The following is a 25,208-nucleotide window of genomic DNA, read 5'->3' on the forward strand; positions in this document are numbered from 1 at the left end:
GAAATTGAAGAAGAATGTAGAAGGGCCTAACTCTATTCACTGTCCCAAGTTTCGGCAAAATCAGACAATAAGTGCGCCTTTTATGGGCCCAAAACCTTAAATCGAACCGATCTAAGCCAAATTAAAGAAGAATGGCGAAGGGCCTAACTAAATGCACTGTCCCAAATTTCGGTAAAATCGGATAACAAATGTGGCTTTAATAGGCCTTAGACACTTAATCAGCGGATCGGTATATATGGCATCTATATCCAAATCTGAACCGATCTGGGCCAAATTGACAATGGATGCCTAAGAGCCTAACATAACTCACTGTCATAAATTTCAGCAAAATCGGATAGTAAATATTGTTTTTATGGGCCTAAGACCCTTAATCGGCGGATCGGTCAATATTGCAGCTATATCCAAATCTGAACCGATTGGAGCCAAATTGATGAAGAATGTCGAAGGGCATAACACAATTCACTGTCCTAAATTTCGGCAAAATCGGATAATAAATGTGGCTTTAATAGGCCTAAGACCCTAAATCAGCGGATCGGTCTATATGGCAGCTATATCCAAATCTGGACCGATCTGAGCCAAATTGAAGAAAGATGTCGAAGGGCCTAACATAACACACTGTCCCAAATTTCAGCAAAATCGGATAGTAAATGTTGTTTTTATGGGCTTAAGACCCTAAATCGGCGGATCGGTCTATATGGCAGCTATATCCAAATCTGGACCAAATTGACGAAGTAGGTCGAAGGGCCTAAAATAACTGACTGTCCCAAATTTCAGCAAAATCGGATAACAAATGTGGCTTTTATGGGCCTAAGACCCTAAATCGGCGTATCGGTCTATATGGGGCTATATCAAGATATAGTCCGATATAGCCCCATATATATGTCCGATATATCATATATCTTCACACTTAACCTGCTTATGGGCAAGGAAAGAATCTGTGCAAAGTTTCAGCTCAATATCGCTATTTTTAAAGACTGTAGCGTGATTTCAACAGACAGACGGACGGACATTGGTAGATGATCTTAGATTTTTACGCTGATCAAAAGTATATATACTTTATAGGGTCGGAAATGGATATTTCGATGTGTTGCAAACGGAATGACAAAATGAATATAACCCATCCTTCGGTGGTGGGTATAAAAACAAGTAAAAACGCATTAAGTTCGACCAGGACGAACTTTGGACACCCAAACTTTGGACACCCATATGTATATCCGAGGACCACCTCGGATATACATATTAACCCCATTACATTTAGTCCGGTGAAAAATACACTGTTTACTAAACCTTAGCAGCAGGTCCGATCGGGACCAAACGTGCCTGGGACGTCGGGTGGTCTAACACAATTTACTTTCCTAGTGGTCTAAAACCGGTGTTTGATCTATATGGTAGCTGTAAGTTCTACTGTCCTATCTACACCATATTCAGAATGTTTAGGGCTCTAATATTTACATCTCATTGTATCAAAATTTTGGGAAATCGACCTTAGACTTTTGATCGGGAGTTCGGCATACACCGATCTAGACTATTTTTAGTACAAACGTAAAGGTTTACACAACTCTTTGTACCAAATGTCAGTGAAATTCACCTTTTATGAGCCCAAGAACTTAAAACGGTATTTGTATGTATGTATAGGGCAGCTGTATCAAAATATAGACCGATCGGAACCATACAGAGCATGAATGTGGAATATGGCTCAGATCGGTTCAGATATGGAATTAGCAGTCATAAATACCGATTCCCCGATTTAAGGTTTTAGGCTCAAGGAAGGTAAATATTTAAGAAACAATTTTGCTAAAAATAGACACAATGAGTTGCTTTAGGCCCACCAACATTCGTATCGAGTATAGTTAAAATCGGTCTACATTTCGATAGAACTGCCATAAAATCAAGTTCTCAATTCAAGACCTTTGACCCATAATAGGCGTACTGTGCTAAATCTCATCGAAATTGGGTAATAAATGAACATTTTTGAGGGCTAAGACCATAAATTGGAAGAACACGGCCGACGAGCAGCCTCACACAGCTCACTGTGCCAAATTTCATTGATATCAGGTAATAAACGTTGATAGTATGGGCCCAAGAATTTAAACCTAAAGATCGATACGTCTTGATTATACTCGTTACAAATGTCTACGTTACGCTACTCATTGTGGCAATTTCAGCGAAATCCGCAAATAAATTCAACTTTACCCTGCGAATTACCGGCCAATTGCGATATGCTCCGCGCTCTCCAAGGTTATGGAGAGTAGGGTAACCATCATCTTGTCAGATATTTAGAGTCCAATGGCCTTCTTAGCCGCAGACAGTATGGGTTTCGCAAGAATCGCTCTTTAAACGCTATTATATTTTCTATCTACATTAATATCTAAATATAGCCCAATCTAATCATATTTTGTTCAGAAGCCTTATAAAAATCGCAGTTTGAAATTACAGCAAAATCGGGTAGTTAATGCGCTTTTTCTGCCCAAACCGGCAAATTGGTCAATGTGGCAGCTATATCTAAACATGGTCTGATGTGAGCCATGCCCGGTTCAGATAGCCGTGACCTCTTCCAAATCACTGTTTCAAATTTCAGCCTAATCGGTAAATAAATGCAGCAGTCATGGGCTTAAGACTCTTAATTAGCAAGTCGGTCTATACGGCAGCCATTAATAATTAACCAATTAGGATTTCTATTTCAATCGGTACCAAAACCATTCACTGTTTTAAATTTTTGTCAAAATTGGGTAAATATAAAGGCTTTTACAAGCCAAGACCTTAAATAGGGAGATCGCTCCGTATGTCTGGCTCAAGACCCTAAATCGGTAGATCGGTCTATGTGGGAAGTATAAACAAATGTGATCCAATTTTGACCATATTCGATTCGCAAAACGGCGACTTCAGTGCAACTCATTATTCCAAGCTTCGGCGAGTTCAGACGGCCTTTTGGTAATTGCATCAAATTTTCAATATTCGATAATCATATTCGTACTATACTCTTTCATTGGAGTCACATAATGGTCCTGACCGGTCCACTTTTGATTTAAGGCGGTACTTTTGGGTTGGTTTTAGGATTGGAGAGGCGCCCTAGGAATTTGGATCCAATTTTCAAAATATTGATATTATACTCCCGAATACCTATCACTTAAGTCCCACATTGTCGCAATTGGTCCACTTTTATTTTGGGCGCTACTCTTGGGGCGATTTTGTGCCTGGGACGGCTCTTTAGACACTTTGACCCAATTTCTATTATCCTTTTCGTACACTACTTCTGACTACCATACATTTAAGTCCCATATTGCATTCATCGTTCCACTTTTAATTTTGACGGTGCTGTTACCCCAACAGAAGGAAGGTCAGCACCGATTCAGATAGCAAAAATTTTATAGCTCATTGCTTCTTCCAGACCAACCTACATGGTTAGGTTAGGTTGAAAAGAGAGAGCAGATATTAATCCGCCCCATGCAACTATGGACATAAACCTAAGCCTGTAATCGGCTTGTTGTGCGCTCTGAAAAGTATAAAGTAACCTCTTTAAAAGGAAATTGTAAGTTAGGAATTCCGTGCTACTTACAAAATCCTTAATTGTTTTCAATAGCACTCCCCTAAGTTGTTTCATGTCTTGTATTGTGTCTCCACCTAAGTGCCGGTATCTGTTAACCGCGAAAGCCGGACAATGACAAAGGAAATGCTCCAACGTCTCATCATTTTCCCCGCATGCCTTACACATGTTATTACTTGCCGCAACGATTTTACTTAAGTGAGCTCGTAGTCCTATGTGTCCCGTTAGGATACCAATAGCTATACTGACCTCTTCTATACTGTCCTCTTCTATACTGACCTCCTTTCAGTAAAAGCCTCGTCTTCTCACGATATGGATCCATAGGATTTTCGCCGTCCTACCGACCGTTTCGCTGTTCCACAATTTGCATGCCCATTCATCGCCTACTCCCTTAACTCAAACTGCGTCGCCCCGAAAGGCCTCGGGTACACCAAGTTTATTGATGGCAGTTTTCTGGCCTTCACCGACGAATCGTCTGCCCTTTCATTTCCCGTTACTCCGTTATGGCCCGGCACCCAAACGATCCGGATTTTCGCATCCTCAGAGAAGGCGTTCATCTCTTTCTTAGGCTATTCGTGACCTTACCGTCCTCGTTGTTATTGCCTTATGGCAATTTTACTGTCCGTAAAGATGTTCACACTCGACGTTCTAGCGTTAGCACCACACCACTTCACGCATTCCTTGATCGCCCAGTTCTCCGCCTGCAGGACCGTATTATGGTCAGGCAGTCTAAAACAGATCTCAGTCCCTGGATTCTCAACGTATACCCCCAGGCCCACTCTGTTCTCCGTGTAACATGATCTTCCAGATGGCAATACCACGATTCCGTCAATCCAAGACTGTGCCGATGGTAACAGTGCCTTGCAATCGACTTCAAGGTTCATCTCAGGTATCCGATAGGAAACCTCTTCCCTTCCTTCCAGGTTTCCTATCGTCGCCTCGATTATACCGCGATGGCATGAGCTGCTCCCACCCTCAATCCATTCTCCTTTAATCTCATAGCCGCAGTGGCTGCCTCACATTTGATCTGTATGTCAATGGATCGGATATCTAGAATAGTCTCCAGTGCCCTAGTGGGCGTGGACCTCATCGCTCCTCCTATGCCAAGACAACAAGTTCTCTAAACCTGTTGTATGGTCCTTATGTTGCACTTTTTCTCCATAGCGGTCCACCAAAGCTACTGAGGCGTATGTAAGTATTGGTCTAATCACGCTCCTGTAGAGCCAGTGGACTATCCTCGGATTCAGGCACCATTTCGAGCCAACGGCCTGTCTACATAGCGCCCAACATCTGTGAGCCTTCTCAGTACGCTCCTGAATGCGACACTTCCAATCCAGTTTCCTGTCCAATATCACACCTAAGTATTTGACTTTGTCAGATTTCGAAATCGTCTTATTGAGGAAACGTGGTGCGTTTCCTCGTGAAGAGGCATATCTCAATCTTCTCTGGGTTAATATTGAGACCTATGGCTCTAGCCCAGTCATATGCCATATGCAAGACCCTTTCTGCCCTTCTACATAGCTCCTTCGAATCCTTAACCCTTAAAAGTATTATAACATCGTCTGCGTAGCTGACGGATTCAAATCCCTCCTCAGTCAGCATCAGGTCATTTATGATGGTCACTTATAGGAGTGGCGATAAAATGACCCCCCTTTTAGCGTGCCCTGTGCCACTTTCTCCCTTATATTTATGCCATGAAAAACACAATTTATCCACCTGTTCCTTAGCATATGGTTTATCCAATCTCTAAGGATCGGGTTCACCCGATACTGGTTTAAGGATTGCATCCGAATGTCGGTCCGCACATTGTTAAAAGCCCCCTCAATGTCAATGCATACCGCCAGTGTGTACGTTTTTGCATCGAAGGATTCTTCTATTTTATGCACAACCTCGTGCAGGGCAGTCTCTATCGACCTTCCCTTGACATAGGCATGCTGCTTGTATTTGAGCAGTTCGCTGGATGTCATACTCTTTATCATGGTGTCCACAATACGTTCCATGGTTTTTAGTAGAAAGGACGTAAGGCTTATGGGTCTGTAGGCCTTTGATGTTGCATAACTTGCCTTGCCGGGCTTGGGTATAAACACCACCCTTGGCTCCTGCCAGGCTTTCGAAGTATATGAAAGTCCTAGGCACGCTGTGAAAATGTTGGCCAGACGAGACGCCAGATAGTCTGCCTCTTTCTGTAGTAACGCCGGAAATATTCCATCGGGTCCGGGTGATTTAAATGGTTTGAAGCTCCTTAATGATTCCTTCACCATAAATTCCGTAATTATAAACCTTCGATCAACGTCATTATTCCAAGATTCCGGTGTCTTCGTGAGTCCCTTCGTATCCTTTGGAAAATGGGTTTTCATCAAAAGCCTCAATATGTCCTCCGTTGTCTCTGCTCTCTCTGCTATGTCGTCTACTAAAGTTTCAGTTTGGACATGGGTTTTTGAGAGAAACTTTTTATCGACCTGTTCGCAAAAAAGCTTCCAGTAGGCACGTTTTGCCGCTCTGGTAATCTTTTTGTATTCCTTGAGTCGTGTGAAACACACATCTAATAAACTTCCGCTTTTTTACGGTGTGCTCTTTTAAAAATTCTGCGGACCTCTTTCCCAACATTGCGAATCTCCCCGGGCATCCAATGTTTCTCTTGGGCTGATTTCCTTTCCCAAAGAGGACAACTATCTTCGAAGGACCCCACCAGTGCGGTCGAAATTCTATTGACATTTTCGTCAATGTCTTCTATGCTTGGACAATCTAAATTATCTGGCCCAAGTCTTTTTCTGAGTAGTCTTCCGAATTTTGTCCAGTTGGTTTTCAACTTATTCCGAAAGCTTAGCGGATTCGGCGCTGGCCGTGCTATTTTAAACCTAATATAGCGATGGTCAGAGAAAGAGTGTTCCATGGAGACCCTCCAATTCTGAACCTCATCGATTAGATTTTCCGTACATCTTTGTGTTAAAAAAACTTTTTGTATTTCAGTTCAACTATAACTTCTCTAAATTTCGATTTTCCCTCTTTACTTTGAGCAAATTTTATTTACATATTGAAATATAATTTTAAGGAGTCATTGATTGGCTTAATATCTTCGATTATTGTTTAATCGTGGACAAAGACAGACGTAGATTGATACTACAACACTCCTTATCATACTAAGAAATTCAAAAAAGAACTGTGCTAAAAATTTTCTTTTGCACCCATAGGTCATTTAATAACTGTTAATTTTTGTTCCACTCTTTCATTCCAGGTGTCTTTCTTATATGCTGGGTACCCTTCTTTACCTTAGGTGTCTATGGGGCCTTGTGTAATAAATTCCAAATTGATTGCGATCCAGGCTTTTTGGCTTTCACACTGACCACCTGGTTGGGTTACATGAATAGCTTTGTGAATCCCATCATCTATACGATATTCAATCCAGAATTTCGCAAAGCTTTCAAAAAGATTTTGCATTTAGGGTGATTAAAATTACAGTCAAAGTTAAAGTCCATGAGTTCATGGAGTCGTCGTGTTAAACAACTTCAGTCATGCTACAATATCAGCCTAAGTAGTAAGTTAAATAATAATACTAATAAGAATCAACCACAAAAAGAACATTGCCATTGTTATCAAAATTATCAAAGTCGTAATCATCGTCATCATCATCATTGTCATCATTACCATCAGCAACATCCTTATGGTCTTGGTTGTTATGGGCCAGGCTTAATGTTAAGATATTTCTTTTAGTTATTTAGTAAAAATTGCCATATACATACTTCCTTCTTTTTTTTCTTTGGTATATTTTTGGAAATTTCCACTTCAATGAAAGCCCAGAAATAAATACAAAATAAAATAACAACAAAAAAAAGAAACAGAGAATAGAGCAAAAATATGATAGTAAGACATGCAAAGTGTATATACAATTTCTAAAATTAGTGTATCATGATTGCATTTAGTTGTACAGGCCGATCAGGTGTATGAGTTTGGGGTAAGGTTGATTCAAATGCATAAAGAAAATAACGAAGGGTAGGAATAACAAACAAAAAAAAAACCTACTCATTCCCCACCCCAAACCAGACCTGGTTTGAAGAGATGGGTAAAAGTTGTTGTAAGTTTTAAGGTTTTTGTGCCAAAGAGAATGTAATGTTCAAAGTAAATCATTACCTAGATAAGACGTTCACACATAAATAAACACCCCCCATACATATATGGCTATGATATGTTATCCTCTTTGTTGTAAGTATTGCATTGTAAGTAGGTAAGCATAAATATGTAGCTAAGTGATTACCGTGTAAGTCCCTTAAGCATACGAAACATAGTTTTAAATTCTTATTTAACAAAAAAAAAATTATAGCAATATAACAAAACAATACAAAGAATACATGCATGCTGCTCTTATTTACTCTCCTACATAGGTGCATACATACATACCCACAAAAAATACTAATGTGTTAAGTTTTTGAAACAACAAAAAACATCAACCAATAGAATATGTTATACTTTTTGTTGTTAGAGTATTTATTGTTTGCATTGAATCAATTGTTGTTGTTCCTTTGTTGAGTTGGCTGCATATGAGCTTGGCTATTGTGGGTGTACATTGGTGCGTATGATGCACTTCAATAGACTTTTGTGTACACCATACGCCACCGTGGCAAAATTACAATAGAATGAGAAATATTTATTCATAGGAATTTTTTATTCGATTAGAGCACAGATTTGGCATTAGAAATTGAAAAAAGAGTAATCATCATTTTTAAGCCATACACATAGAAAAATGAATAACATAAAAGCCAATATCGATGTTCCTAAACTCTTTCAAATCTAAAATTGAATACACAGTTTTTGGAAAAAACTTTATTAAAAAGTGTTCACTTTGTTTTAGTGTTGTATGGATTTTATAGAAGTTCTTTCGTAATTTATTCGAGATAAATACAACATAGCAATATACGAACTTTAGAGTCCCCACAACTAAACATTTTTGATGATGGAAATATTTCGTTTAAAACTCCTTCGGATATTGCTAGGAGCAAAACTAAAAATTCTGTAAAATTTCGAGAAATCGTTTTAACTGTAACGTAGCGATCAAATAAAGACCAACGCCTTAACTTTTGTGCATAAGATTAATAAATCTTAGTAAGGCCTGTAAAAAATTGCAACCTTAACTTAAGTTGGCCTTAAAAAAAAAAAAGATGTTCCCCTAGTCGAATAAAGAAAAGATTTACAGAGGGCTCGGTATTTTGCGTTCCTTCTCTAATCTCTGACACCCAGTTTCGAGATGTCTCTCACTACTTGGTCTACCCATCAGAATTTTTGTCTTCCCTTTTTAAGTTTTCTTTAAAGGTCGCCTTCAAAAGACTTCTTCGCTGGATCTTCTACTTCCATTCCGACAACATGACATAGCCAATGCAGCCGCAACCAACTATGTCATCGTCATCATACAGCTCGTGACAACATTGGACCCCTATATTGTCCATTAACACAGACAGGTCCACATATTTAACAAAGGATCTCTCCCTCAAACACTCCAAGCATTGACTCATATGCTTTCGCAGGATAGGTTTAAGTGGCAGTCTGCCATCAGACTCACTTAGACGTTTTCGTACATTGTGATACCACAGGAACAGAAGGAGGAAGATGCCATCTAGTCCCTACTGTTGAACCATCGAGATCGCTTTAAAAAGCCCAATAAGTTGCGAATGTTCACATCCGCTAAATCAGACAGGCTCTCAAAGAAATGAGAACCTAAAGTGGAACTCCTTCTAACTGCTAGTGCGGGACACACACACACAGAAGATGTTCACTAGTCTCTCTTATTATGCCTCTGTAGTTGCCACATTCTGTCTAGTCCCCTTTCTTGTGTACGGGACACAGTATGCTGAGGTTTCAATCATCGAGTATGCGTTCTTCTAGCCAGATTTCACAGACGAGCTGATATATACGCCTTATCAGTGTGTCGCTCCCGGTCTTTAACAGTTCAGCCGGCAACCCATAGGCTCTTGCCGCCTTATTGTTTTTCAACTGGGTTACTGCTACATGGACCTCGTTCTGGGTAGATGGTACACATTCTATACCATCATCAGATATTGGAAAAATTGCATTTTTGCCATGAACATTACACTAAGGAACGGGGGCAAACTTCTTACATATCAATGAGTGCAGTCCGATTCAAGTTTAAGGTCAATGATAAGGGGCCTCCTTTTTAAAGCGGAGTCCGAACGGCGTGCCGCAGTGCGACACCTCTTTGGAGAGAAGTTTTACATGGCATAGTACCTCACAAATGTTACCAGAATTAGGAGGGGAAAACCACCGCTGAAAAATTTTTCCGATGGTCCCGCCAGGTTTCGAAACCATGCGTTCAGCGATACAGGCAGACATGCTAACCTCTGCGCTACGATGGCCTCCTTAGATATGGGATCTGTAGAATACTCATGATCACCACCATCGAATTCCATCATCTGGGGAAAGTGTTCTTTACATATCCTCTGCAGAATCTAAATCTGTCTTTACCAAAGCCATCGGTTGGATGTTTAATTCTTCTGCACAATTTTTAAGATTTCATTTTGGCACCTGAATATCGCGACTCGCTCATACTTAGATCTTTGCATTTTCTTATTCTTCTTGCCGAAGAGAAGTCTTTCCTCTCTCCTTTTCTTCTAATACCTCTTTTTCCCCTGGCGCATTGCCAATGACTGTAAACTTTCCCTGTATGTGGCATTCTTGGCTTCAATAGGTTTTTGATACACCTGTTCAGTTGGGTTAGCAGCAGCTATCCGATTTCCAGTTTACGAGAATTGCGAGACCGCATGTTTCTCGCCAAGATGGGTGCAAACCTTTGCAGGCAAAAGGTAATAATAGGAATCGATGTTCGACTCTTGGGTCGATCGTACATCTAACACGATGATTGAATGCCTTCCATATATCACAACGTGATCTATTGGGTTGCCCAAAAAGTAATTGCGGATTTTTTAAAAGAAAGTAAATGCATTTTTAACAAATCTTAGAATGAATTTTAATCAAATATACTTTTTTTACACTTTTTTTCTAAAGCAAGCTCAAAGTAACAGCTGATAACTGACAGAAGAAAGAATGCAATCACAGAGCCACAAGCTGTGAAAAAATTTTTCAATTCCGACTATATGAAAAATCCGCAATTACTTTTTGAGCAACCCAATATTTGGTTTCTCGTGTTTTGCTTATCAATGAGCCAAATAAATCGATTTTTATATTTGACGTCTTAAGCCTTGTAATATTTTGATACAACTTCCAACAACTGTACAAAGTATGGTTCAAATCAGTCCATGACCTGATAAATGACCTCTATATGCCAATCTCTTGATTTGAGTCCTTGAGCCTCAATAGGGAGCTATAATTATCCGATTTGCCTGAAAGTTTGAAGAATGTATTTTTTATGGGTTCTAATAGTAGGATCCATATCTATTCAAAGCTTGATATAGATATTATATGTTTAAAAAATTCACTCAAAGAACTTATCCCATGCATGGTGGAGGGCATATAAGTTTCGGCGCAGCCGAACTTTAAACCTTTTTACTTGTTACCTATATTTTTTAAATTTTATTTAGTTCTTGTTGTTGTTTGTTACAGGTAAATAAACACCTTTTCTGAGTAAGAAAAAAAAGGTGTGATTTAAATTGTTATCGCTTTTATTGTTTTTATTGTTAAAGTTTTGGATTCACTTGTAAAAAAAATGCATATCATTTATCCCAACGTCAAGGTAATGTAAAAAGGAGGAAGAAAAATATTAAAAAAAAAGAAAAAAAAAAGTAAAAGGTTTTAATGATTGGTTTAAATTTCAGCCAATGATTTGATTTTTATGACTTAACTGTGTCCATTAGCCTACCATTAACGCCCGACCCACGCTTCTCTGGTATGACTTTGATGAAATTTCATATATTTGGAGCATTTCTATTGACAGAGTATCTTTACTAACATTTAAAAAAAAAATTATTCTACTATGTTTTTACAAGAACAAAAAAAAATCATTTTTTTTAATATTTTATGAGCATTTAGCGAAGAAAAGGGGATTTTAATGACTTTGAAATAAACTCTTTAAAGTAGTAGATGCATCGCAGTAATTTTTATACCACCTGCGAAGGATGGGGGTATAGTCATTTTGTCATCCCTTTTGCAAAAAATTTTCCATGAATCTTCCACTAAGGAACAGGGGCAAACTTCTCACATATCAATGAGTGCAGTCCGATTCAAGTTTAAGCTCAAAGATAAGGGGCCTCCTTTTTATAGCCAAGTTCGAACAGCGTGCCGCAGTGCGGCACCTCTTTGGAGAGCAGTTCTACATGGCATAGTACCTCACACCATTAGGAGGGAAAAACCACCGCTGAAAAAAATTTTTTTTCTTGCTACACATTGGGACAGTGAGTGGTAGGCCCTTAGGTATCGTTGTTCAATTTGGTTCAGATCGGTCCCGATTTGGATATAGGTGCCATATAGTCCGATCTCTCGATTTAAGGTTTTGGGTCCATAAAGACCATATTGATTTTCCTATTTTGCTAGAATTTATGATTGTGAGTTGTGTAAGATGGCGCGACATCCTGATCAAATTTGGTTTAGATCGGTCCAGATTTGGATATAGCTGCGATCTATACCGATCTGCCGGTTTAAGGACTTAGGCCCATAATTGGCGCACTTTTTGTGGGATTTCGCTGAAATTGGCGACAGTGAGTTGAGTTAAGACCCTTGTCATTTTTTTCAATTTGGCTCAGATCGGTTCAGATTTGGACAGAGCTGCCATATAGACCAACCTCTCGATTTAAAGTCTTGGGCCCAAAAAAGTCGCCTTTAATATCCGATTTCGTGACTTTCGTGAGGCTTTTCGATATCCGTGTCGTATATGGTTCAGATCAGTCTATTTTTGGTTACAGCTGCCAAAAAGACCTACATTTTGTTCTACAAAATTGAACAATGACTTGTACTTATTAGACCACTTAATATCGTTGTCGAATTTGATTTAAGTTGGATCATATTTCGATATAGATGCCATGGGTGCATAAATAATGAATTTTTCACCGGATTTTGACGAAAGGTGTCTTGCATATATATATACTTGTTTAGACATAAACAAGTTAGGAAAGGCAATAGTCGGGATGTGGCGACTATACAATACCCTTCACTTATAATTTAAGTATTGTACAAAGTCATGGAGAGCATGGTTAATCACCATCTTGTGAGGTATTTAGAGTCGAATGGCCTTCTTAGCGACCAACAGTATGGGTTCCACAGAAATCGCTCTACGCATTTCTGTTAGAACGTTGGAGTCGCTCAATCTACCAGTTTGGTGAGAGTAAGGTTGTGGCTCTGAATATCTCCAAGGCATTTGATAGGGTCTGGCATGGTGCACTACTATCAAAGCTTGTCGCATTTGGTGTCGGTAATGGCTTCGTTCGATTTATTTCGAGCTTTCTCAGAGATCGCACTATTCGATTCGTTACAGATGGGTTCTCATCCAATGAAAACAAATTGACCGCAGGTGTTCCCCAGGGCTCTATTTCTTTCTCCTTCTCTTTTGTCTGACCCAACAGATCGTTGATGAAGATCTGTTGGGTCAGACATCGAATCCGATCTACTCATTTGCGGATGACAGTAATCTCTGTCATTCGTACTCATTCGACCATAGGCCAAGTCTTCGAGAGATTGAGGACAAGAGGCGGGTTATGAACGATACACTCTGCCAGGATTTGCTGGCCTTTTCTGAGTGGGGTCGAATGAATCGAGTGGATTTTAATGCACGGAAGACTCAGTGCTGCTTGTTGTCACACAAACGATTCGCTGGCCCATAACGATCATCTTTAAAAACTCTTGATGTTTTGGGCTTAAAAATACAAATTGATGTCCGTTGGGCTAAACATGTATTCGAAGTGCAGAAAGAAGCATTCGAGTGTTTAGGCTTCATTAAACGGTGTAAGAATTACTTCACTCCGTCTGATCTTCTCAACATCTACACCACTTTCATAAGGCCGAAAATGGAGTACAACTCACATGTATGGGCTGGAGCTTCAAAATCTTCCCTGGAGCTACTACAGAGGAGAGCGATTGCGTTGATTGGGGACAGTGGGGTATGCAACTCTATTGCCTCCCTTGAACATCGTCGCAATGTGGGTTGTTTGGCGCTGTTCTATCGGTACTTCCATGGTGTGTGTTCGTATGATATTCGTCTTCTTATTCCTGATGTAAGGATGTATGTCAGGGATACTAAACATTCCAGGAACTCACACCCGTTTGTAATTGATTGGCCAGCGGACCGCACAATGCATTATAGAGAGAATTCTTATTGTGGCCGAACCGTTCGTATGTGGAATCGACTTCCGGCAAATGTTTTCCCATCCACTTTGACATCCAAAGATTTAAGACAAATGTCAATAAGCATTACATCCTTTTCCCCCCCTCCAATTCCTGATTTCCTCTCGCCAACGCAATGCACTGCATTCATAGGGGACATCCCCTGCGTGTTGGTTGACAGAAAAAAGAAAAAAAAAAACATATAAACCGATCCCCGGATTTGACTTCATGAGCACTTCCTTTAGAAACCTAAATTTTCACCTTATTTGGTTGATATTTGACCCAAAAACCAATGTTATGGCTTACGACATCAGTGCCCAGTTTTATCCAAATCGATCAATATAGTGATATAGACCCCCTAAGTATCGATATCCCAAATGACTGTTTAAGACCATTGAAGCCTCAATCAATTACCGATTTGATTGCTACAAAATAATTCAAATGCAAAGAGTAAATTTTTAGCGGAATAAACCATGGTGGTGGGTACCCTAGATTCAGCCCAGCCGAATTTAGAACTTTTGTACTCGTTGCCTCTGGAGCTTTTGCAAGCGTATTTATCATCCTCTCTTCTCAAAACGTTGCACTACGCTTTCTTCTGCGACTATCACAAAACCTACGGTTTTTTGGTGGAAATCGGTTCAGATTTGGTTATAGCTCCCATATCTATGGGCGCCCAATTTGGACTTGTATTAAAATAATTTGGTCATTTGTTAACCGATTCAAACGAAAAAAGGCACAACGAATTTCCATGTGATTTCCGGTATTGCTGTTGAATTTTATAGAAATCGGTTCAGATTAAGATGTAGCTCCCATATACATTTATCACCCGATTTTCATTTTTAAATCCTTTGTCAGTGAATTTCTTATCAGATTTTCCCCAACTTTTTCACAATGCCATTTTTATGGTTTTTGCTATGTGTGCGTATTTCGGTTGAAATCTGTTCAGAATTAAAATTTCGTACCAGATTTTCCCAGTTTTTCCACAGTGCCTTTTGTATGAATTTTACTATGAGTGAGTATTTCGGTTGAAATCAGTTTATATAGTTCCCATATATTTGTATCTCCCGATTTTCACTTTTAAGGCCTTTGCTAACGCTATTTTGGTGGAAATTCAAGTTTTAGTTTTAATGACTTAGCCTGCATTCCCAATGTGGTATCAAAAGGTCGGTTTCGCCCGACTTTAGCCCATCCTTACTTGTTTTTCTAACAAGTTTCATTCACCTACTTTACGCCAATTCAATTCCAATTTTATTAGGATACTTTTTTCCCAACTCGCTAGAATATTTCTAAGAAACCTCTATTCTTGGGTATTTTTCTACCCATACATCGTTAATGGGTTAATGACTCTGATTTTTATGTCTCAACTGCTTTTATTTGTCTCTATGCAAACTTTCTGTTATTTTTTTTGCAGAATGATAACATTTTCCTAAAACAATTAGCAAAGGATTATACCGAAAATAATGAATGAATACTTCAATTAAGTTTTTTTTTTATGATTTCGCCTTAATTATTATGACTTCTTTAAAAGTTTGTATTTAATGCTGTTTGTGTTTAAATGTTATGTACAAAAAAACACTCATTTTGGCCTTTGCATTAAGCCAATGGTCCATGATGATTTCAAATGAAATTTTCAAGAAATTTTATATCTTGGTTGCATTCGAGTAAACTAAAAGGAATTTAAATATCGCTCGACATACTATATGCATAATTATGTATTTCCTAGAAATGTATGAAGTTCATCCTTTCCAAGAAACTTTTAGTTTATTTGCCATAAGCTATCAGCGTTGTCAAAAGTTTCCATTATAGCTTCCGGTGAATTTTCAGGATTTTGCCAAATTGTGTGTGGTTATTTGGTCTTTAGAAGAAAGCTAACATTTTGAGATTAAATGATAGAAAATCATATTGTACTAGGAATTCTTAATTTCAAGATATTAAATAAAAGTGGAAATATCAAAATAGAGAAGATGTTCCAGAAAAATATTTCGAAGAAAGGAAATTGAAACTTTAACAGATTTTATAGTAGGCCGGGAGACCATTAATGTATTTCTTATGCGACCAAAGGAAACATGTAAATGGTATGTTAAATTCAGAGGGACGATATCTTATATATCATTCACAGTGTTTGGTATTTGTCAAGGTTATTTATAAGGTCTCTTATAACCAAAAAAAAGAGTAAAAAGGCTTTAATTTCGGGCGGGCCGAACTTTGGATACCCACCACCTCGGGTATATATGCAAACCACCTTTCATCAAAATCCGGTAAAATTTGCATATCATATATCCCATAGCTATAACAAAATATGTACCGATTTGGACCAAATACTAATAAGTACAAGTCATTGTTCAATTGTGTATAACAAAATATTGGTCTTTTTAGTAGCTATATCTAAAAATAAACCGATCTGAACCATATACAACATGGATGTCGAAAAGCCTAACATACGTCACTGTGTCAAATTTCAGCGAAATTGGATTATAAATGCGCCTTTTTTAGGCCCAATGCTTTAAATCGAGATATTGCTTATATGCAAATCTTGATCGATCTAGGCCAAATTGCAGAAATATGTGAAAGGGTTTATCTTAACTCTCCGTCCCAAATTTCGGCGACATTGGACAAAAAATGCGCCTTTTATGGCCCCAAAATCTAAAACCGAGAGATCGGTCTATATGGCAGCTATATCCAAGTCTGGACCGATCTGTGCCATATTGCAGAAGTATGTGGAGGGGCTTAATTTAACTCACTGTCCCTAATTTCGGCGACATCGGACAAAAAATGTGCCTTTTATGGTCCCAAAACCTAAAACCGAGAGATCGGTCTATATGGCAGCTATATCCAAATCTGATCCGATCAGGGCCTAAGACAACTCACTGTCCCAAATTGCAGCAAAATCTTATAATAAATGTGGCTTTTATGGGCCTAAGACCCTTAATCGGAGGATCGGTCTATATGGCAGCTATATCCAAATCTGGACCGATCTGAGCTAAATGGACGAAGGATGTTGAAGGGCCTAACACAACTCACTGTCCCAAATTTCAGCAAAACCGGATAATAAATGTGGCTTTTATGGGCCTAAGACCCTAAATCGGAGGATCGTCTATATGGTCTTAATATCCAAATCTGAACCGATCTGGACCAAATTGACGTAGGATGTTGGAGGGCATAACACAACTCACTGTCCTAAATTTCAGCAAAATCGGATAATAAATGTGGGTTTTATTGGCCTAAGACCCTAAATCGGAGGATCGGTCTATATGGGGGCTATATCAAGATATAGTCCGATGTAGCCCATCTTCGAACTTAACCTGCTTATGGACAAAAATGGATATTTCGATGTGTTGCAAACGGAATGACAAAATGAATATAGCCCCATCCTTCGGTGGTGGGTATAATAATTGGAGGTCAAAAACAATAAATCTTATGGACTTTTTTTACCTCTCACCTAAAGTCGGGGGTGTCATTATCTTGCCATTCCATTTTCATAAATTCACGATCCTGTAAAAATTCTTAGACAATCTAGCCATGTATGTCCGTCTATGCGTCCGTCGTTTCATAAGTATTTTGAATTCCGTTGTTACTAGCAAAATCCCTCATTTTTTCCACGCCACTCAGCCGGTTCAGGTATGGTATTGTACCACCACCTAAATTCCGAAGTCTGGTAGCCGTGAAAGCCACGCAATGTCATAGGAAATGCTCCAAAATCTCATCATCTTCCCCGCATGCTATTTTGTATAAGTCAGCTCGTAGTACTATATCTTCCGTTATGATACCGAAATTTATACTGAGATATTTTACTTCTTTTCAATAATTGCCCCAATCCAGATCTCCCCATAGAATTTTCGTCGCTCTAGCGACCATTTCGGTGTTCCACGATTTCGTCGTCCAAGCCCTAAACTCGGAGTGCATCGCCCTCAAATACTTCGGGTTAACCAAATCTGTTTACAGCACTCCTCTGGCCTTCACTGCCAAATCAGCTGATCTTTTATTCCCCCTTACTTCGCAATGGCTGGCTCCCACACAAATTAAAATTTGTTATTATTTAAAATGAAGAATTTCGACAAAAATCCGTATATATTGTGAGTCATTAAGAAATTCGCTGCTCAAACTTTTGAGAAGATGGATAGAATATTGGATAAATGCGTTTGAAAAGGTCCTAATACTTGTTGTTGTTGTTGTAACAGTGTGTTGTACACTGAGGCGGCAACCATTGCCTATGAAGGACTCCATCGGGTCAATCCGGTGTGTACAACCGGCTGCCATGGGATTGACCCTTATATTAAAACCACTACGGAAAGGAAAGAGTCGGGCAGTGCCGACTGTATAACAACCTACACTTACCCTTTAAGTACAAAGTGGGAGCTATAACTAATTCTCAACCAATTCTGATGGACCTTGACCTTCGAGCAAATATGTTCAAAATGTGATAACAACGGTGGACAAGTGACAGCATTATTGCAAATTTTCCAAAATCTGACACATATACATTGGAGCTACATCTAAATCTGTACCGATTGCTAGCAAACTTGGTATTAAGGTAGTCGTCGCGGAAAGGGTTTTGCAAAATGTTGGCAAGATTGGTCAATAAATGAGCTCGGAGAGAAATACATATATGGCAGCTGCGAGTAAATCTGAACCAATTTCTGTGAAATTCACCAGTAATACTAAGAGTAACAAGGAAACCCTTCCTGCCAAATTTCGAGAGAATCGATTAACAAATGAGCACTTTATTGCTATATTTCTCAAAGTCGGAAGAACATATATACATGGGAGCTATATCTAAAACTGAACCGAATTCGACCAAACCCTACAAATACTGTGGTAGTCGTCGACTTTCACAAAATTTTGCATTAGTGTCTTTTTTGGTCCAAGGACGACCGCTATTGATTTTGAAAAAAATCGGTCCAGATTTAGATATAGCTCCCATGTATATCTCTCATCCGATGTGCCCTTTTAAAGCTGTAGGAGCCGTAATTTTGGTGCGATCTCTACCAAATTTGGCATGAAATGTTTCGTGTGACTTCCCAATTTGTATGTAAAATTTAATCTAAATCGGTTTAGATTTAGATATAGCTCTTATATATAACTTTCGTCCGATTTGACCTATTAAGGCTGTAGAAGCCACAATTTTGGTCCAATCCTTACAAAATTTGGCACGAAGTGTTTTTTTTAACGACCCAAAATGCTTGCAAAATTTTATTGAAATCGGTACTGATTTCGATATATCTCCCATATATATATTTCATCCGATATGCCCTATTAAAGCTGTAGGAGCCGCAATTTCGTTGCTTTCTCTACTTAATTTTGCATGAAATGTTTCGTGTGATGTTCCAATATGTGTGCAAAATATCATCTAAATCGGTTTAGATTTAGATATAGCTCCCATATATAACTTTCGTCCGATTTGACCTATTAAGGCTGTAGAAGGCACAATTTTGGTCCGATCTTTACAAAATTTGGCACGAAGTGCTTTTTTTAACAACCCAAAGTGCTTGCAAAATTTTATTGAAATCGGTCCAGATTTAGATATAGCTCTCATATATATCTTTCATCCGATATGCCCTTTTAAAGCTGTAGGAGCCGCAATTTTGGTGCGATCTCTACCAAATTTGGCATAAAATGTTTCGTGTGACGTCCCAATATGTGTGCAAAATATCATCTAAATCGGTTTAGATTTAGATATAGCTCCCATATATATCTTTCATCCGACATGGACTTTTAGGGCTGTAGAAGCCACAATTTTTGTCCCATCCTTACAAAATTTGGCATGGAGCGTTTTATTCAACGTTCTCATATGTGTGCAAAGTTCCACAAAAATCGGTTCAGATTTAGATATAGCTCCCATATATATTTTTCATCCGATATGCCCTTTTAAAGCTGTAGAAGCCATTATTTTTGTCCCATTCTTACAAAATTTGGCATGGAGCGTTTTATTCAACGTCCTCATATGTGTGCAAAGTTCCATAAAAATCGGTCCAGATTTAGATATAGCTCTCATATATATTTTTCATCCGATATGGCCTTTTAAGGCTGTAAAAGCCACAATGTTGGTCCGATCTCTACAAATTTTTTCATGAGATGGTTTAATGGACCTCTCAATAAGTGTGAAAAATTTCATCAAAATCGATTTAGATAAAACTCTCATATATATCTTTTATGCGTTTCGACTTCTAAGGCTGTAGAAGACGCAATTTTTGTACCATCGTAAGAAAATCGTATAAGGTTCTATTCGATATTTCAATAGGTATGCAAAATTTTAGTCTGACTAAATTTGGATATAAGTGTTATCTATTACAAGTATTACGTATACTCGGTGGTGTAGGGTATTATATAGTTGGCTCCGCCCGACTTTTGCCTTTCCTTACTGGCTTCGTTTTAAAGACGATCGGACGAAATTTTCGACTTGTAGTTTGTACGCAAATTAACATAGACAGACGGACAGACAGACAATCGGATATAGCTAAATCGTGTCAGAAGGCGATTCTGAGCCGATCAATGGGTCTATCTTTCTTACCTTTGGGCGTTACACACTTAATTATAATACCCTGTACCAGTGGTGGTATGGTTGAAGAAGTCACTATTTTGTCAGAAGTTTATACCAAAGGTTTTGACGAGCCATTAATATGTTTGCAGTATTTCATCAAATCTGATAAAAATTTGGCAGGCGTCGTTCATCTCATCACACCTTTAAGGCTTTATTGGATTTTAATTTTTTTTTTTTTTGTATTTTTAAATTTTTTCTCTAGATGTATTATTTCTGTCTGTCTATCTAGGTTTAATGGTTTTACATGCCCTATTTAGAATTTTTCATAAAAAAATAATTTTTAACATTATTTTGGTCAATTCTCTTTAAAGCTAAACTGTCATAAAAAATTTCTTATCTTATATTTTTCTGTTCCAACGTTGCATTGGCTACTTTATGAAATAGTTTTTGTTTAATTATTTCGCTTAATATTTGTACCCTGGCAATATATGTCGATAACATATCTATATTTTTAAAACCTGTTTAAATATTTCAATTTTAAAAATATTTTATTTATTGCAAATTAAGCATTTATATGAAGTTTAAGCAACACCTTATAAAGAACAACTAACAAAAAAGGAAAACTTTTAAAATCTCTGTTTCAATAAAAAAAAAAAACAAAAATAAAAAAATGATACATAATACCTAAATGTACACAATGCAATCTTGCATGGGAATGCATTTAAGAATTGGAAAATATGTTCATTAAATTGACAAGAGATTCAAGAACACGAAAACAATCAAACACACATACACACACATATGAAACTCTATCTGCCCCTCTGCAAGAATCTCTCTCGATTTACATGAAATTGAAAGAAAAAACAAAAAAAATCCCAAGGTGAAGAAGAAAATTAGAAAATTACATACAAATGAGCCCCGTACAGAGATTTTCAATGATTTCCTTCTTAAAGACTCACAAAAAAATGAAGAAAAAAAAAAAACACTAGCACAAACTACACACATACATAAACACATTACCTTTTATACAGGAGACAAAAATTTCAAATAGTCCTTGTAAATATTAGACCTAAACCAATTAACCATTAGTATTACAATGTATATAAAGTTAAGAAATAAGTCCCAAAATCCAGTAAACAGAAAACTATATCCATGAAATCCATAAACTTAGTTAAATGGTTTATTAGGAAATTTAAACAAAACAAAAGCAAACCAAACAAAATAATTTGTTATAAAATACAACAAAGTACACTACAGACAAATAGTTTTAAATATCTAACTAAAATTAAAGTAATTAAATAAAAAAAGTTGAAAATGAATAATCTTAGAGTATAAAAAAAATTATAATTAATCAAAAGTTAAAAACACTCGTACTTATATCAGGGTATATATTAGAGAAATACAAAAAAAAAAACTAAGCAAATCAACAATAACAAAAACAAAATTAATAACAAAAATAACAAAAAGCAAAAACCAACAAACAAACTAAATTTAATGTAAGCTATTAAGTTTAACTTTATCAAAAGCAAAAACAAAAACACAAAAATGTTTAAGTGAATACCAAAAATCAACCAAGTAAACAAAAAGCAAAGCGATGAAACCAAACCAAAACCTAAAAATAACAAAAAAAAAACGAAATACAATTTTTATTAATATCAATAAAATTTAATCTAAAATGGAAATCCATGGTGTATTTTATTATTTTTAAGGGGTATACCAATGGCTGACCTACATAATGTGCCTCTTGCACTTCACAAATGAAGTGCCAGTGGGTTAAAATTGGGGGAAGACTGGGAAGCTATCAACAACAACTGCAGCGATGGACATTGTAAAAGGCATATCGATGTAATGTTAAGGTATGACAACCCTGCTGGATGTTTGGGCTAAATTCACCCCTAGCACAAAGTCATGCCCCTACTCCTCCCACCAACTAACTAAGGCTCGGACTATGTCTGTAGACAACCCCCCTATAGACACAATCGGGGCCCTGGTCGGTTGGAGCGAGGTGAAGGGGCATGAACTTGTGCTAGGGGGTGACGCAAATGCACACCACAGTCTCTGGGGAAGCACGGATACCAATGGAAGAGGTGAGTCACTTTTTAATTACATTTTGTCCACGGTCCAAAAATTCACCCCTAGCACAAGGTAATGCCCCTTCTCCATACACCAACCGACCTGGGCCCGGACCAACGGAAGAGGTGAGTCACTTTTTGATTACATTTTGTCCACAATCCTAAATTCACCCCTAGCACAAGGTAATGCCCCTTCTCTACCCAACAAACGACATGGGCCCGGAATGTGTCTGTAGACAACCCCCCTATAGACACAATCGGGGCCCTGGTCGGTTGGAGCGAGGTGAAGGGGCATGAACTTGTGCTAGGGGGTGACGCTAATGCACACCACAGTCTTTGGGGAAGCAGGGATACCAAAGGAAGAGGTGAGTCACTTTTTGATAACATTTTGTCCACGGTCCTAAATTCACCCCTAGCACAAGGTAATGCCCCTTCTCCTCCCACCAAACGAGCAGGACACGGACTGTGTCTGTTGACAACCACCCTACAGACACAGTCCGGGCCCTGGTCGTTTGGTGCGAGGAGAAGAAGCATGACTTTGTGTTAGGGGGCGACGCCAATGCACACCACAGTCTCTGGGGAAGCACGGATACCAACGGAAGAGGTGAGTCACTTTTTGATTAAATTTTGTCCACGGTCCAAAAATTCACCCCTAGCACAAGGTAATGCCCCTTTTCCTCGCACCAAACGACCTGGGTCTGGACTGTGGACAACCACCCTACGGACACAGTCCGGGCACTAGACCGTTGGTGCAAGGAGAAGGGGCATGCCCTTGTGCTAGGGGGTGATGCCAATGCACACCACAGACTCTGGGGAAACAGGCATACCAACGGAAGAGGTGAGTTACTTTTTGATTACATTTTGTCCACGGTCCTAAATTCACCCCTAGCACAAGGTAATGCCCCTTCTCCTCCCACCAAACGACCAGGACACGGACTGTGTCTATAGACAACCCCCCTATAGACACAATCGGGGCCCTGGTCGGATGGAGCGAGGTGAAGGGGCATGAACTTGTGCTAGGGGGTGACGCTAATGCACACCACAGTCTCTGGGGAAGCACGGATACCAACGGAAGAGGTGAGTCACTTTTTGATTAAATTTTGTCCACGGTCCTAAATTCACCCGTAGCACAAGGTAATGCCCCTTCTCCACCCAACAAATGACCTGGGTCCGGACTGTGTCTGTGGACAACCACCCTACAGACACAGTCCGGGCACTAGACGGATGGTGCGAGGAGAAGGGGCATGACCTTGTGCTAGGGTGTGACGCCAATGCTCACCACAGACTCTGGGGAAGCAGACATACCAACGGAAGAGGTGAGTCACTTTTTGATTACATTTTGTCCGGAAGCATAACCGTTACCCCAAAAACACCACCTAAAATCCAAAGTGGACCGATAAGGACAATATGGGTATCAAATGAAAAGTATGCGGGACTAGATTACGAATCTGGCATACAAATTCATGTCGAAGTGTAGGGGTCACCCCACCTCCACAAAGTCGCCCTTAATGGGCGCATTATCCAATCACGGATATATATGGGACTCGGTTTTTTGTTCCGTATAAACTAAATAACGGCAGAGCTGATTTTCTCGAAATTTTCGCATATTGTGTAGGTTGTTCTATAAGGAAACATAGGCTATGTAATTTTTCAGTATCGGAAGAGGGACGGACCCTCCCCCTTATGCCAAAAACACAACCCAAAATCAAAAGTGAACCGAATGGGACAATATCGGTATCAAATGAAAGGTATTGGAGTGTAGAATGCGAATATGGTATTAAAATTTGAATCTAAGTACCCAGCGGGTCCCAACCCCAAAACTCCCCCATACAGACACATTTGACGTTCATTTCAATATGGGGCTCAAATGAATGGTATTCGGGAGTAGATTTCGAATCTGGCATATAAAATGAGATCGAAGAAAAGGGCATCACGCCACCCCTCAAACACGCCATTAAACCCATGAACCGATTTTCTTTAAATTTTTACAGATTGTGTACGTTTTTCTGGAAGGACATTTGACGTTCACGCCATTAAACCCATGAACCGATTTTCTTAAAATTTTCACAGATTGTGTACGTTTTTCTGGAAGGAAACATAGGCATTAAAATTTTTAGATATCGGTTGGAGGCCATACCCACCCATATCCGAAAGTGGTCCGATGGCTACAATAAGGGTATCAAATGAAATGCATTGGAGACCACAAAAACGAATATGGTATTTAAATTTGGATCCAAGTACCCAGAACAACCAGAAAACTCCTCTAAACAGATATATTCGAAGTACATGTCAATATGGGACTCAAATGAAAAGTATTAGGCAGTAGATTACAAATATGACATAAAACATTAGGTCCAAATAATGGGAGGTCGCCCACCCCCAGATACCCCCAAATGGGCATATTAGCCGACCATGGCTATATGGGACTCAAATGAAAGGTATTTGGGATTAGATTACTAATATGACATTAAAATTTGCGTTCAAGTCTAAGTGGCGCTTGTCCTCTTAAAGATACGTCAAATGGGTTATTTGACCCATTATAACAATATGGGACTCAAATGAAAGGTATTGGGTTGCCCAAAAAGTAATTGCGGATTTTTCATATAGTCGGCGTTGACAAAATTTTTCACAACTTGTGACTCTGTAATTACATTCTTTCTTCTGTCAGTTATCAGCTGTTACTTTTAGCTTGCTTTAGAAAAAAAAGTGCAAAAAAAGTATATTTGATTAAAGTTCATTCTAAGTTTTATTAAAAATGCATTCACTTTCTTTTAAAAATCCGCAATTACTTTTTGGGCAACCCAATATTTGAGAGTAGGAAACGAATTTGATATCCAAT

General features: G+C 38.7%; 1 protein-coding gene and 1 pseudogene across 1 annotated transcript in view; one reads left to right on the plus strand and one right to left on the minus strand.

Moving 5' to 3' along the window:
* LOC106089638 (dopamine D2-like receptor) overlaps positions 1 to 7,270 on the plus strand; it is a 189,521-nt gene extending 182,251 nt beyond the window's left edge. The window contains exon 10 of the mRNA XM_013255555.2: positions 6,780 to 7,270. Within this exon, the coding sequence (XP_013111009.2) occupies positions 6,780 to 6,991 (212 nt within the window). The 3' untranslated portion in view covers positions 6,992 to 7,270. The remainder of the gene's footprint in view (positions 1 to 6,779) is intronic.
* LOC106089639 (histone H1-like) overlaps positions 7,098 to 25,208 on the minus strand; it is an 87,273-nt pseudogene continuing 69,162 nt past the window's right edge.

The sequence above is a fragment of the Stomoxys calcitrans genome, chromosome 4 (assembly GCF_963082655.1).
Source record: "Stomoxys calcitrans chromosome 4, idStoCalc2.1, whole genome shotgun sequence".
Lineage (NCBI taxonomy): Eukaryota > Metazoa > Arthropoda > Insecta > Diptera > Muscidae > Stomoxys > Stomoxys calcitrans.